We start from the raw sequence: 14454 nt of genomic DNA, 5'->3' as shown, positions 1-14454 counted from the left end.
TACACGTTAGGTATAATTAATGATTCGAAAAATTGGATTTTTTTTAAAATCATAATTTATAAATTTTTACATAAATTAGAAATAAGTTTGAATGTTATTAAAGTAATAATATCAATTGTTACTAATAGAAAATGGTAAATGTTCCATATATGTAAATTTTTAATCCGATTAAGTTAATATAATTTTTTTTCTACAAATATATAAAAAGACTGCAACAGAGGGATCGTAATTTATATATATATTTATGTATGATGAACTTTCAAGAAATATATAATATATTCCGATTATATTTTTTATCAGGAGAAGTCGAAGGAAGTTATTTAAATTTAATTTTCTTTGTAGAAAATATTTGTACGTTCGGTTATGAATCTGATGTAGAAAAACTTTTCCAATATTTTTGTTGAACATTCATAGGATTTTTACAGGATAATAATCAAACTATGATTCGTCTAAAGTGTTGAATCAATAATGGTAAAAATACACACACACACACACACATACACAAATGCACGTTTATTCTTCTCCGGGCAGAAAATGGAAGCAAATTCCAACAATGATTTAAATATGTAAATTAGCTCTTTAATTTAACAATTGATTACCATTTGCCGACCAATAGCTGCAATCTATTACGTGCTTTGTTTTATCTGTGTTGTGCGTATGTCTTCCTCTACTGATTCAATTTGTTAGATGGATTATAGATCTAAGGTACTGTATTGTACATAATCAAAGAAACAATTTTAACTTCATTGTTGTTATACTTGATTTATCGAAGAATGAATACATAGTTATGTTTAAATTGTTTCATTCTATATATTCCATATTTTATATATACATATATTGTATTGTATGAAAGCATAAATTTGAAATAAGATGAAATATGTCAAGTTGTTGTAGATAAATATATGTATTTATAATTAAATCGTGTTATGAAAGTACACGAAAATTACACATTTGGTTGAAATTATTTTCCAAGGAATACAATATTTATATTGATTCATATTGTGTTCCTTATATATTTTATATACCCAGTACTAAAATACTTTGACCATATTTAGGATAAAACTAGTTATTTTCAGGCTAAATATATTTTAATCATCCAGCTGGCAAAGACTGGCAACACCTCTATTTATCCAATGCGATTCATCGATTAATGTCAGAAGAAAAATATACATGACAAAGTTTGAAGAATGTCCTGTTGTTGCTAAGACACCACGTCGCGCGCTCGTTTTATAAATGGGACAATGATAAACCGGTGGAAATGAAAGTTCGGATTTTAGAGTTGGTTTCAACCAAATTATAGGCAAAGAATCAAACATAACTTTAGGTCTTGATTCATCTAACGAACCCGTCTCTCTGTTCCACCTTGCACCTTCTAGAAAAAGACCCTAAAAATAAGATCAAAATTGAATGACAATGATAAAGGGAAGAGAAATTCCCTGATAAGACGACATATGTAAACGTACTCTTATATAAACACCACTAGACGGTGAATTATCAACCGTTGTTTCAAATTTCGTAACGTCAAAATCAAACTCTATCAGATCGATAGGTATCTTATGTTTGCGAGCATAATTTTGTAAAACCCCGGTAAGGAATGACTGAGTAAAGAAAAAACCGGAGATCCAAAATATAACTGGTGCGTCATTATCAATCCAATCTTGTAAAAATTGTATTCTTGCTAATAGATCGTTAACATAACTTCCTAATGGTTTCAACGAAGGGTACGATTTTCTATCCCACGCAGAAGGTACTTTACCGATATTCATACAAGTAAATACCTCTTCCAATTCCGGTGACATCAATACTTGACCTTTTATGGCTTTCTGTACATTTGTCAACGTACTCTTTATAACACTTGTTAACTGATTAAATTTAATTAGTTCCTGTCGTAAAACGGTATTCATACTGTTCATATACAACACGGGATATTTTTCCGCAACTTCTACCATATCAAATTGTGCTGGCATTTTCGATAATATATCAGCAGCGAGATTATACACCATTTCATCAACATCTCGTTCAGCAGTTACTCCACTTATTTGTGGTTGCGTCAAGAGAGCATCCGCAAGTAATTGCATGGATTCTTGATTATCTTTTGTAATATCTGCATTATCGTGCAGACCATATACCTCAGGTGCCTGATTAATAGGTAAATTTCTTATGTAATCGATACATCCTTCGTAATCGGTGTTTTTAGGTAAGTGGTAAATTCCACTCGGAGAGAAGGAATATCTACAATAAAATAAGTTAGTAAAAGGTTAACGATTTTAATAAATAAATTGTTAAAAAAAAGAAAAAATAATATTCGACGCATAGAGACGTATTTACTGTCTATTTGTAACGACTTCTGGATTATAGAAATTTTTTAATAATGAATTAAGTAAACGTCTATCTTTATCGTCCGTTACTCGTCCTCCGTAATTGCATTCTCCTGTTAAATACAGAAGCGCATCGAATGGTATATCTTCGTAATCATTTAAAAACAGCTAAAAAAGATCTAAGTAGGTTAAAATTTAAAAAGTTTACATAATAAGATTAAAAAAATATAATATGTTTTTACCTGCAATTGTAAAATGCTAATGCGTAAATCGGATTCATTAAATTCGTAAGGAATATTCCATCCTAATGGTCCAAAGTTTCGTCTTTCTTGAACTACGGCATGAAAGAAACACAAGGAAAACAAAAGGCTTCTCCATTCCAATATTTTAGAACAGCTATGAAAAAATTCCATGTCAGAAATAGGATCATTCAAATAACTACGCAATAAGTTATTCTTCAAGCCCTTGGGTGGTTCGTTTGTTATTTTAACGCCATTCTGTAAGATGGAAACAGGAAATCCTTCGGATGGATAACTCGTAAGCCACAATCGAAATTTGGGGTGCGTATTTTCTGGTGTAATGATTTCGTCACAAATTCTATCCAATTCCTTCATCCAGGAGACAGCGAGATGGCAATTCTGTAAAATGACCCATTCACCGGTTTGGATGCTCTGTTGAATCATATTGGTTGCTATCGGACCTTGGCCTTGACCTAATGATATGGTCATTAGATCTTTTTTGGACAAACCATTATCCTCGGCGAATTTAATTAAACCTGCCATCGGATCAGAACCCGGAGAAAGTATAAAAATCAAAGGTGTGATATTACTAGAATCGTTGTATGATCCTTGAAGATCGAATGGTGGGGGCTCAACGAAAGATTGATCCATATTTTCTATTATAAATTTTTGAATAGATGTTACAATTTTGTCAGGCCTGATACATCGAATAATAATAAGTTTTTCAAGATTTCGAGCATCTAGGTGTTCGAATGGTGTCGGTAATTTTTCTTTTTCTGGATTTGATAAGTCGTAGCAATCTTTCCACATTGAAGTATATTGTTCTAAAGACATTTTAAATCTTTCCATACCAGGTAAAGCGGTTGCTTGTACCACTTCTGACCAGGATTTATCAGAAAGCCAGGATGGTGCTGGATTTGGATAAGGATTGTCCAATGCAATTCCTCCTGTTAATAAAAACGTCCATAAATCTTCGTTTAATTTTCCTTCGGCACGCATGAGACCAACGCACAGTATCAACGAGAACATCAATTTATGTTTCTCAAAGAGGGAACGACATACGTTTCTGTAGATATTCGCTGTAAAGTGAGAATTGAGATTTTTCATTCGTACATTTAAATTAATCGATTTTTCGCTGTTGGTTATCGACATGATATAAAGATGAATAAACCATGACAATGAATATTGATACATAGGATCGACATTGCCTAATTCGGAAATACAAAAGAAAAGTACTGAGCCATGCTTTGAAACTGGTTTGTAACCATTACGAGCCTGATCGATTTCAACTGCCGTTTTAGCAGCTGCATGTTGTTTTGCTTCGATATCTTCCGACAACACTTTCGAAGTGGAAAGTATTTTTATAGCTGTTTCATCTTCCAATATATTTCCTTTCGAAGTTGATAGGACTTCCAATATTTTGTCTTCTATTTCCTTTAATATACGTCGATTGTTTGCACCTTCGACAATCAATTGATTCTTTTTTTCCTCGAGAATCGGTAATTCCTGTGCGACGACTATTCCTAAAAGTTGATCCTCTAAACCTTGAGGCGTAATCATAAAATTTAATAATGTTACTTTTACTACTATTTCTGGTAGATAATGGGGATTTCGTAAACGAGTTGTGATGTAGAAACGAAAATTCGAGTTATATTCAAGAACATTTTCTCCAAATTTAATGTACGATATGCCTCTTTGTTTATAAACATTTTTCATTAACACTGGCTCTAATATCGCATCTATGTCTTCAAGAATATTTTCCAACAAAACTGGCGTACCGAATTGCAACGCCGTTTCTACGACACTGACGTAATTAGGATCGGTTAGTTTTATAATAGATAATTTGTTTTGTTTTTCCATATTTTTAACCCATTTATTAGCTTGATTTTGTGGATCTATCATGAGAGGCCATCGATCAGCATTCATTACGATTATGCCATTTTCTATAGAAAAATTATCCGCAGGTAATCCATAAATCGTCCATGCTCTGATTTTCACTGGTTCACCAAGGATATCTATCAAATTGAAATGCTTTCCACATGGAATATTTGCTCTTGTGCATGATGCGTGCCATTGACTTATAAGATCATTTCTATAATCTATGGTAAAGGCACCCAAGTAAGCGACAACACCGGAAGACAACAATACATCTCCGATAACGCTTTGGAGACTGGCACCAAGTGCCATCGCTGTTTCGTTCCATCGAGTTTTTTCTCCACTTAAACCACCCAATAATTTTTCAGCTCTATCCAATTTTTGAGTACAATGATCGATCTGATCTTCAAGTTTCTTTTTCTCTCTCATACATTCCGCAAATTCATCGTTAAGGGATTGCAATTTTTGCGTAACTTCTTGCAAAAGTGCTCTCTTAGCATTTAACATTTCCATTTGTGTTGCTAATTCAGCCTCGGCCTCGGCTAACATTGCTCTTTTCGGTGCTACAACTTTGATAACGCGATCATAAACTTCCATAGCACGTACCCATTTGCAAAGACCTTCGCAAGCAGTAGATACTTTTTTAATAACTTCAGGCTGAAAACTTCTGTCGTTTATAAATTTATCACGAATTATTTTCATGTACGCGGGTGGTATATTATCCTTGTCGAAATTTTTCAAACTATCAAGAAATTTCATATCACCGAGCATTCTAATGGAAGCTAGCCAATAATCTTCAACAGTTTTACCGGTTTTGGGATCTTGTATCTTTTCAGGTTTAACACCTTTCAATACACAAACAGCCTCCATAACTAATCTGACACCGGCTGGTGGACTCTTCATGGATTTGACGATAGTAATGTCTGCTGGTTTCAATGTATTTAATGCTGCCAGAGCCGCTTCTAATGCAGGCGTAGCTTCAGCTAGATCACTCTCACAATCATCTTTAATAGCTTGAGCGGCAGCAGCAGCTTCGTTAGCCAATGCTTCATCTGCAGCTACTATTTCTTTTCTAGCTTCTACGTTGATGGTATCCTGTTCGATTCTTATCATAAGTTTATCGCTCAACTGTGATTGCGCCACTAATTTTGGTTGCAACATTTTTAATTCCTCTTGCATCACAGCCACTTGTCCTGCCGCGAAATCCAACTTTTCTAATCCAGTAACGTATCGACTTTCTTGGTTTGTAATTTGATTGACTTTTTCTCCGTAAAGTCTATAAAGAGACGATATTAGTTGTAGAAAACTCGTAGGAGTTACGTAATATCTTCTATGATGATTCTTGTAATAATCCTCGCTTGCGACGGAAACACTCATGTGAAATTCTTTACAAATGTGAACACACTTCTCTCGTAATTCAGAACCAATGTTCAAATTTTGTAATGACGTTCTGGCTACCTTTTCAAGAGCATCCTCTAGCCACAAAGTGTACCAATCTATGGTACAACAATTGATTAGAGAAGGAAACATCCTAGTTCGAATTCTAAATGAATCACCGATCGGTGACATGGTGAGTACTATGTGAAGGTTTTTCTTTATTCTTTCGATGAAAAGATTGTAAAGCGTCAACGGCGTAGTCTCTACTTTCTTACCACCCGTTTCTCGTGCTACGTTCATCATCTTTTCCAAAATCACAGCCATCTCTTCGGTACCATATAAATTCGGTACATCGCCGGTATTAAGAAGTATATTTATATCTTCAACGAAGGATTCATCTGTTATTTGATTATCTGCAAATAGAAATACCGTAGGTTTTCCATCACATCCAATGTGTAACAAAAGTTGTCTTAAGTCATCTTGCCATTCGGTATATCCGTAAGTTCTAGACATTTCAACTTGATACAACATATACTCGGACATACTAGTCGCTAATTTCGTACAAGAATTTCTACCTGAGCCACCAATTCCAACGAGCATAGCATGGCCGTTGTCTTGTAATAGTACTCGAGAAATACGAGAAATATGTTCTATAGCAAATCTAAAAAGAACTAAAGACATCGGTGATCTCGATATCATATTGTATTCGTTCAAATAATAATCCATTTTCTTTTGCAAATCTTCCAAATTCGTTACTTCGTCGTAAATCTTGGGATCGGCATCAGGTTCCATGTAATTGCCGAAGAATAAATCACGAATATGAGTACTCTTTATGATTTTTTCGTCCTCTTTTAAAAAATTGGCAAGAACTTTTTCTAATGGTTGACGCAAGTGTTCATAGCATGTATGCTTTACCATAGTGAAAAGCATGTCACGATCATCGTCATCGACAAGCCTGTCATGAAAAACTCTATATACCTCGTGTATCCATAATCTAATGAGTTTATCGGGATCTTTCATTCTAACTGCTGGTACCAATAATATACCTCCGATCACGCGACTGAAATCTCGCAAATTAAAGGTGTAATGACTTTTAGCCGGTGTAGGTAAAAATCTTTCGATAGCAGTTAGAAATATATCCATAGTAGCGTTAACAATCATTTTTCCTAATCGAGAAACTTCCGATACGAAACCTTTAGCGAAATGCCATTCGAGAATTGAGGTGAAAATTTTACTCAATGTAGCCTCTTCGAAAAATTCTATACCAATTATATGCATGTGACGAGTAAGTCGATGGGTAACAACGTTAGAACCACCTCCCGGTGGTAACATAGCTGCGATTAATAAAATATCTACTAAATATAATATACTCGTTTCCTTTGGATCGAACCAATAACCATGATCTATGAACTGACGTAATAATTCAATAGGTGGTTGTGCTCCGTATGTCTCTTTCTGTGGCATACTCAAGTCATCTACAAAGAGTACACACTTTTTACCCATCGCTGGCCCATAAACTCCTTTTCTTCTTCGATCTAATTTAGACATCACAATTTCCTGAGTTTGTGAAGCGCTCGTACGAGCGCTAAAGTTTATAACATTTTCGATGTGTTGTTCTCGTGGTAATTCTTCTAAATAATTAAGAATTATCGCTGATTTGCCAGTACCAGTTGGTCCTACAAACAATATTGGTACATTCTTGTGTAAAAAATTTTTTATAAAGAATCGTTGCATAGAAACTTGAGTAGTTTGTATAATGAGCTCGCTTGCTTTAGCATGTGCTGGTAAAGGTACCTGCAAATAAGTAAATATTTTTTATATTTTTTTTTTCTTTTGAAAACACAAGAGGAAAAGTAGAGGAAAGTAGAGGAAAGTATTTTCATACTTGTGCCATAGTATCCATCCATGATATCCAACATCCATTATTTTTTTTATCATACACCCAATCGTAAATAGTATCTCTGTCGGGAAATAATTGTTGTTTCGTCAACTTAAATGCCTTAGGCCTTGGATATTTATCTATATTACCGAGTAATAGTTTCCGAAAATAGGAATCGAATATTTTCCTGCTATTGCCAATTAATGTTGGACAAATACCCCAAATAATACAGAATAATAGCACACATTGCAGCCACACCGTACTAACTTGAGTCTCTTCTTCTAGCATTATAGTCAAGAGCCTTGTTAGCGACTATAATAACCATAATGTTGTAATAATATATATTTAACTTTACACTTTTACCATCAATTATGTAACTGTATATTATAATTACCAAAAACATATGAAGCTCTGACGTATCGATGAATGTCGTGCAGTTATATTTAATGAACATTAAGACCGGTTCGATCAACCATTCGATTATTTCTACGATAAGCTCGAATTGCTCTAAGAGTAATTTTTCTTTGAGATATTTTTTGTAAGATTCAAAAAATGGCATCCAACCAAGCTGAGAAGGTTCCATGTAGATCATTCCGCACCTGCTAACGGTGGCTGGCGATGCATGTTCTAGATCAGCTGGCTCGAATATCATGTTCATTTTGTTGGACATTTGAATAATTTCACCGGACATTAAACAAAGCTTTTTATTATCGTCCAATACTGTGTTCATACTTTCGATCCATATCGCATCCACTGGACCATCGAAGACAATCCATTTTCGTTCCAGGGACAAGGATTGTGCAAACTCACGAAAAGTATTAGCTAGTACACCATCATTCCATTCATGAGACACCGGATCGAAGCTACCATACAATTGATCAATTGTAATAGCTTTTGGATTAATTATCCTATAAATTGTTTTAAATTCTCTCATAGTGGCTCTTCTTATTCCAGCAAGATCACCCAATGATTCTGCTAATGTCTGATATGCTTGAGTTTTACCTCCTAATGCATTACCAACGATCATTAATCCATGACGTACTAATATCATTTCGTAAATCTGTATGATTTTCTCTATGTACCAAGAAGTAGCTTGAAGATTTTTTTTCTCTAAACTAATTTTGAGACGATCTATAAGTTCTCCACGATCAGGTTGAGGCAAGGTAATACCTGGAAATAGATCGGTATATATTCCATTGAATAAAGGTACATCTTGAGCTAAAAATTTTGGAAGATTAACGTCTACGATCGCTCGCAGAACTATGACGGACTCGTCCCGTGTTGGATGTTTCAATTTCAGATTGCCAGCAGCAATTAGAACAGTTTTTACTGCTCGCATACCGTAATCGTAATGATTTTGTGAACTCAATTGTTCCGAACACAACTTATATGTATGAACTATTTTCTCAGCAAGATTCTTAGCATCGGTGAAACCATAAGAATAAAGAGTAATTTCTCCAATCATAGCGTAATCTGGTACCATCATGGCAACGGTTCGAAATAGTACCTTCAAGTTGTCCGGAAGTTCTTGACGTCCAGCATAACCAGGATTCATCGTAATGATAACGTAACAAGTAGGATTTAATTTAATTTCGGTACCCTCGCATATGAACTTTTCTAATTTCATACTTATCGCCATCTGTATGGACAAGATCTGTTGAGCAATAACGGAAAGAACCTCGAGTTCTATACGATTAAATTCATCGAAGCATGCCCAAGCACCAGACTGTGCTATGCCCTTAAAAAATTTCCCCATTGCTTTGTAATCAAGACCTTCGGAACAATTGAAGACTACGCATTGCTTGGCCACTGCTTTAGCCAAATCTTTTGCAGTTTCGGTTTTTCCTGTTCCAGCTGGACCTTCCGGTGATCCACCTAAGTTTAATTTCAATGCACCCATAAGCGTTCTATAGCAACGATCCGTCAAAGGTGTAATTACTAAACGCGATGTATTTCCAAGATACTCGAAGGCATATTGAACTTCAGTCGTAACCATCGCAACTGTGATGCTGTTGTTGATCCAATAATAACGCAGTTGTGATATCCAGTTAAAATCCATTACGTTTTTAACATTTTCTTGAACGAGCAAACTGACTATGTCTCTCGCATGTACATCGATCACGATCAAAACATTTAAAGTTATCCTAGCACTTGGGTCCAATTTGCCTCGAACAAGAGCTACGGTATTTTCTATTTGATAGCCGCATTTCTTCAAATAATCCGACGTTGATTTGTCTTCGAATGAATCACATACTTCGTTGGTCCAATGAATCTGACTGCAGCAAATAATTATTTGACCTGGCCAAGAAAGTATCCATTCTTCGCGTACACTTTCAAAATATGAAATTATACTCTCCTCTGCTATATCACGAAGAGAAGCGATCATGAGTTCCTCTACTTGGCACAACCATCTTTCAACCATGCCTTTTGCATCGGCAGGATAAATCTTTCCACTCAATGGTATATATTCTTCCTCGCGCGATAACATTCCAATTATTTCTTCATCTTTAGTGAAACGTAACTTGCTTATACCTTCGAAACATTTTTTCAAATGTGGCTGTACTCTTTGCGGATCCTTCGTCTCTGAAAGTATTTCCAATAACTCGTCATTGGATAAGAAGAAAAATCTTGGAAAGAACAAACGTTTCTTTTCCAGATACTCGTTTAAACCTTTTTGTATTTCTTCCAATAAAGTATTGCAAAGCTTAAATTCTTGCAACATATTCGGCATAGCAGTAGCATCGATAACCCTTTTATTGTTTGTCACATATATCATAATGTTACGCCAAATTTTGTCAATTCGTCGAAAATTTTTGGCCTCTGTAGGCATTTGACGCATGATATCTTCGCTACTGAATATCGGTTCGAGATACATCCAAGTAGCTTGACACATCAACCATTGATCGATAATGTCCTGCATCATGATTAATTTGTCCTCCCAAGCTTGCATATCTTCTTCGAAAGCTTTCACAAAAGCTGAACCTCTCATTGTCTGAACTTTTAATATATGATCATCTAACAACACTTGTATATCGTCTACCGCCGTCAATATATTTACACCAGTATCCCGATACAATGTTAATTCAAAGTAAATCTCAGCCCATTCGCTTTTCATCTTTTGCAGGTTTCTCAACAATGCGTGTTCTTTAATAGCAGCCGACGAAATTTCTTCAAGTTTCTCAATGTGAACAGATAAACCGTGTTCAATCATATCGGAAAGGCAACTGGTATCCGTGGGTTCTATAGACAATTTAACAATTTGACTGATTTGTTCCCAATGTCGAGCTTCTAAGCCAGGAGTACAAATTGTTTGAAGAACTGGAATAAATTGTTTAAATTTTTCTACTTTGGCACGTACCATTTCAGCGACTCGTCTCGCACCGGGAATATCACTGAGCACCCGTGATAATTTGTAAAGTGTTCTCCAAATCTCGTCGACTTCGTCGCGAATCTCATCGGCGTCAAGTCCAACGAACGGCCCGTAAAACCATTTTTCGTAATTCTTGTGAAAGCTCAACGCTATGTGCCATAATTTATCAAAGACATCTACAATGGATGACATAGCAGGTATCATCATGTACGGACTTAATTCCATATCGAGGAGTGTTTCTTCTTCATTGATCTCTTCCGCTTCTTTTCTTATATCCGCCATATCCTTTGACAATTGCTCTACCTCTTCGGTTGCTTGTTCCATTTCTTCAATAGTTAATACAGGCGGATCCTTTCTTTTGAATTGTTCGATTGCTTTTTGCATAGCATTTATCTTTTTCTCAAAATTATCTCGTCTAGTTCGTAATACACCCTCAAGAAATTCTTTCCTCATGTTCAATCTGGTTGTCGCTAAATCCATTACAGTTTCCATTTCTTTCGGCCACGTTATAGTACGTGAATTCAATTGAATATCTTCATCGGTCAATGGTTGATGATTAAAGAGAAATAATGTCAAATCCGCGGAACGTGCCAATCGACTCCTCAAATTGAACATCGTCGAATCTCGACTTTCGCAAAGATAATTATAAAGCTCGACAACTTCCTGCGTAGTTTCTGGCATCTTTGAAATATTTTCTGCTATTTCATCAAAGATAGAACACAGTTCACGATTGTTCGATCTTAATTCGTTCGCAAAAAAATCACAAATTTGTGAACGTAATTCATGAAGTATTTGTCGCATGGTATCGTTTACAATGGTACAATCAATTTCAATCATATTCAGTGGTATCTAAATGGAAAAAAATAATTATTTAAATAATACCATTATATAAAATTCTATTTTATTGTTAATATACCTTGCATTGAAATATAGATATTTCTTTGCTTAAATTGTCGTAAAAGTCAATCTTTTGCTCGAACTCTCTCAAAAATGGAAATGGTTCAATATTAAAGAAATCATTTAAATTCTTCTGTGCTGTTCCATCTATTATGTATAATAATTCTTCATAACGTTTAAGATATTCTTGCGGGCCAGCGATGTGTACACCAACCGTATCTAATGTATCGGTAATTAACAACAATACCTGCATACATGAATGTAAATATATATATATTGCACTTACATGAATATTCTATTAATTTTTTTCATGTAATTAATATCACCTCGTCTTCATATCGTGATATTGAGAACAGAAAACCTTTTTGATCCAATTCAGGAAATAAAATCACTTCGATTTTGGGTAAAATCATAGCAACCTTGAGAATTTTATCGAAACATCTCGAAACGATGGTATGTATATCTAAAATACTTGGTTTACAATACAAACTCGTTGTTCCAATTTCCACTTCTACATTTACTGTTATTAAAGGAGGTCTAAAATGTAAATTATATTGCATTACGTATTAATTAAACTATAGGTTGACGAACGAGATTGTGCTTACTTAATAAACATCAAATCTTTATAATCCCCTTCGAAATAATTTCCTGTTCTATATTGCATAAGAAAATTTCTAAAATGTTCTATAGTTTTCATTATCATAATTCTTAATTGTCTTGACAATAAAGAATTAACGGCTCGAAAATATTTTTCAATTAAACTCGTTGATGCGTGTTGCCCTTTTTCAAAAAGTCCCGACCACGCATACTTTTTCTCGAGAAAAATATCGGCTACATCGGCCAACCATTTATTTGTTAGCACATAAACAGCATTTTCGCACAATTCATTTACTTTTGGTTCAATTTCCGTGGCTGCCACTGGAAACGTTCCTAAGTCTTGAATTTTAAAAATCGTTGTGTTATGGTATCTGAGAAAAATGATGATACCCTTGCAATAATAAAATTAATGAATATTTAATAATATTTATATATACTTAAAAAACTAACTTAGAAAACCATAAATCCCGAATATCTCTCAATATCTCGTTTGTTATGAAAAGATTATATTCCATAAAATGATCAGATAAAATTTTATATTGATGCCACGGTACTGGAGCATGAATAATTAAAACAGGATACTCCATGGGCATTGTTTCTATAAGCAAACGTTTTCTTTCTTCCGCATCCAAAAGAATATAATCAACTATGGAGTAACGAAGACTCTTCTTATAATCATCGATTATTTCCCCTTCTAATTTTTGAATGATTCCGTCAAAACTGAAAGAAAATTTGTTAAAATAAGACGGAAAACGAGCCACACCCATTGTTAATTATAAAAGTAATTAACAATGAAAAACAATTGTAATAAACAATAATTTACTCTTTGCGTTTTCGTAATCTACCAACGAGTAATTTTTTGGCATTTTCGATATTACTATAATCATATGGTTCTAAATGATAATCGGCAATGCACTCGTTTCTTAAGTAAAAAAGTCTTTGAATATCTTCGTCTCGTATTTTTTGATTTTGCTCTCTTTCAACCTGAATCATCAATTCTTCTAATTGATCTTCGATTGATCTTGGCATCTCTGCTTCCTTACTTCGTACAATCTGTAATGTCCGTTGTTACTTCAATTGTAAATATTAATTATTATTATAGATTTAGTAGTAAATAGCGTAACGAAACAATTATTTATTGTTAGTAATATATGAAATATGCATACTTCTTCCTCAAGAATGATTTTCTTCAATTTATCTTTTCTTTGTTTCATTAATAATTCTCCATTCTGAATATTTTGATAAGCCTCTTTCTCAGCTTTTCTATGTAACCATGTACCATCTATCAAATCTTTCAAATTAATAATATTATCTAAAAGAAAATTTCGTTCTTCTTCATCCTTTTCTGCTCTTTTTCGTCGTCTCTCTTCTTTGTAGAATTCAACGTATTCGCGTGGTGGCATTCTTAACTTATTTTCAACTCCAAATGGTAAACATTTTGATGGCTTTTCTTTCTTTGTTAAAGTATTAACACGATACTGTGCTGAAGTAGGAGTATATATACTTCCTATTCCTTCACTTGGTTTTGTATAGGAAAACCAATATTTGTACGGTACTGCTTTCGTCCATGATTGATCTTCTAATAGTTTTGGATATTTAGCATATTCTAGTGCATTAGTTACTTCTGTTGTCGAGTTTACACAATCTTCCACTACTGGCATCCATGGTATATTTGGAAGTATGTTACAAACAAATCTTTTATCCGTCATTTTTTATCTATTCATTATAAAAAAGTAACTTAATGTTAACTTTACATTCGGACGCTAGCTAAGACAAATTTTTCATAAAAAGTAAGATACGGTTTTATAAAACAATTATACAAATTTGTGTTAATAAACAATTTAATGTTTGATTCAAATTTATAATTATGATACCTCACAATGTTATAATCTGTGAACTTCG

General features: G+C 34.1%; 1 protein-coding gene across 1 annotated transcript; it reads right to left on the bottom strand.

Annotated features, from left to right (window-relative positions):
* Positions 1–332: 332 nt before the first annotated feature.
* Positions 333–14400, bottom strand: LOC106785606 (dynein heavy chain 3, axonemal-like). Its single transcript, XM_014746225.1, has 12 exons — positions 13719–14400; positions 13376–13605; positions 13003–13272; positions 12561–12923; positions 12282–12492; positions 11975–12202; positions 8083–11907; positions 7695–8000; positions 2561–7603; positions 2329–2486; positions 1464–2232; positions 333–1385 (listed from the first exon to the last, which is right to left on the bottom strand). The coding sequence occupies exons 1-12, from the start codon at positions 14259–14261 to the stop codon at positions 1089–1091; spliced, it is 12243 nt and encodes a 4080-aa protein (XP_014601711.1). The 5' UTR covers positions 14262–14400; the 3' UTR covers positions 333–1088.
* Between the last annotated feature and the right edge of the window lie 54 nt (positions 14401–14454).

The sequence above is a fragment of the Polistes canadensis genome, unplaced genomic scaffold (assembly GCF_001313835.1).
Source record: "Polistes canadensis isolate GaletaPanama2010 unplaced genomic scaffold, ASM131383v1 scaffold_53, whole genome shotgun sequence".
NCBI lineage: Eukaryota > Metazoa > Arthropoda > Insecta > Hymenoptera > Vespidae > Polistes > Polistes canadensis.
The sequence above is the reverse complement of the archived record's forward strand: the minus strand, read 5'-3'. Positions and strand labels throughout refer to the sequence as shown.

Coding starts and splice junctions, on each gene's coding strand:
- LOC106785606 (XM_014746225.1), bottom strand. CDS start 14,261: ATGACGGATAAAAGATTTGTTTGTAACATACTTCCAAATATACCATGG. Junction 12,493..12,560: donor AAAGATTTGATGTTTATTAA/GTAAGCACAATC, acceptor TTTACATTTTAG/ACCTCCTTTAATAACAGTAA. Junction 12,203..12,281: donor TATCACGATATGAAGACGAG/GTGATATTAATT, acceptor TCATGTATGCAG/GTATTGTTGTTAATTACCGA.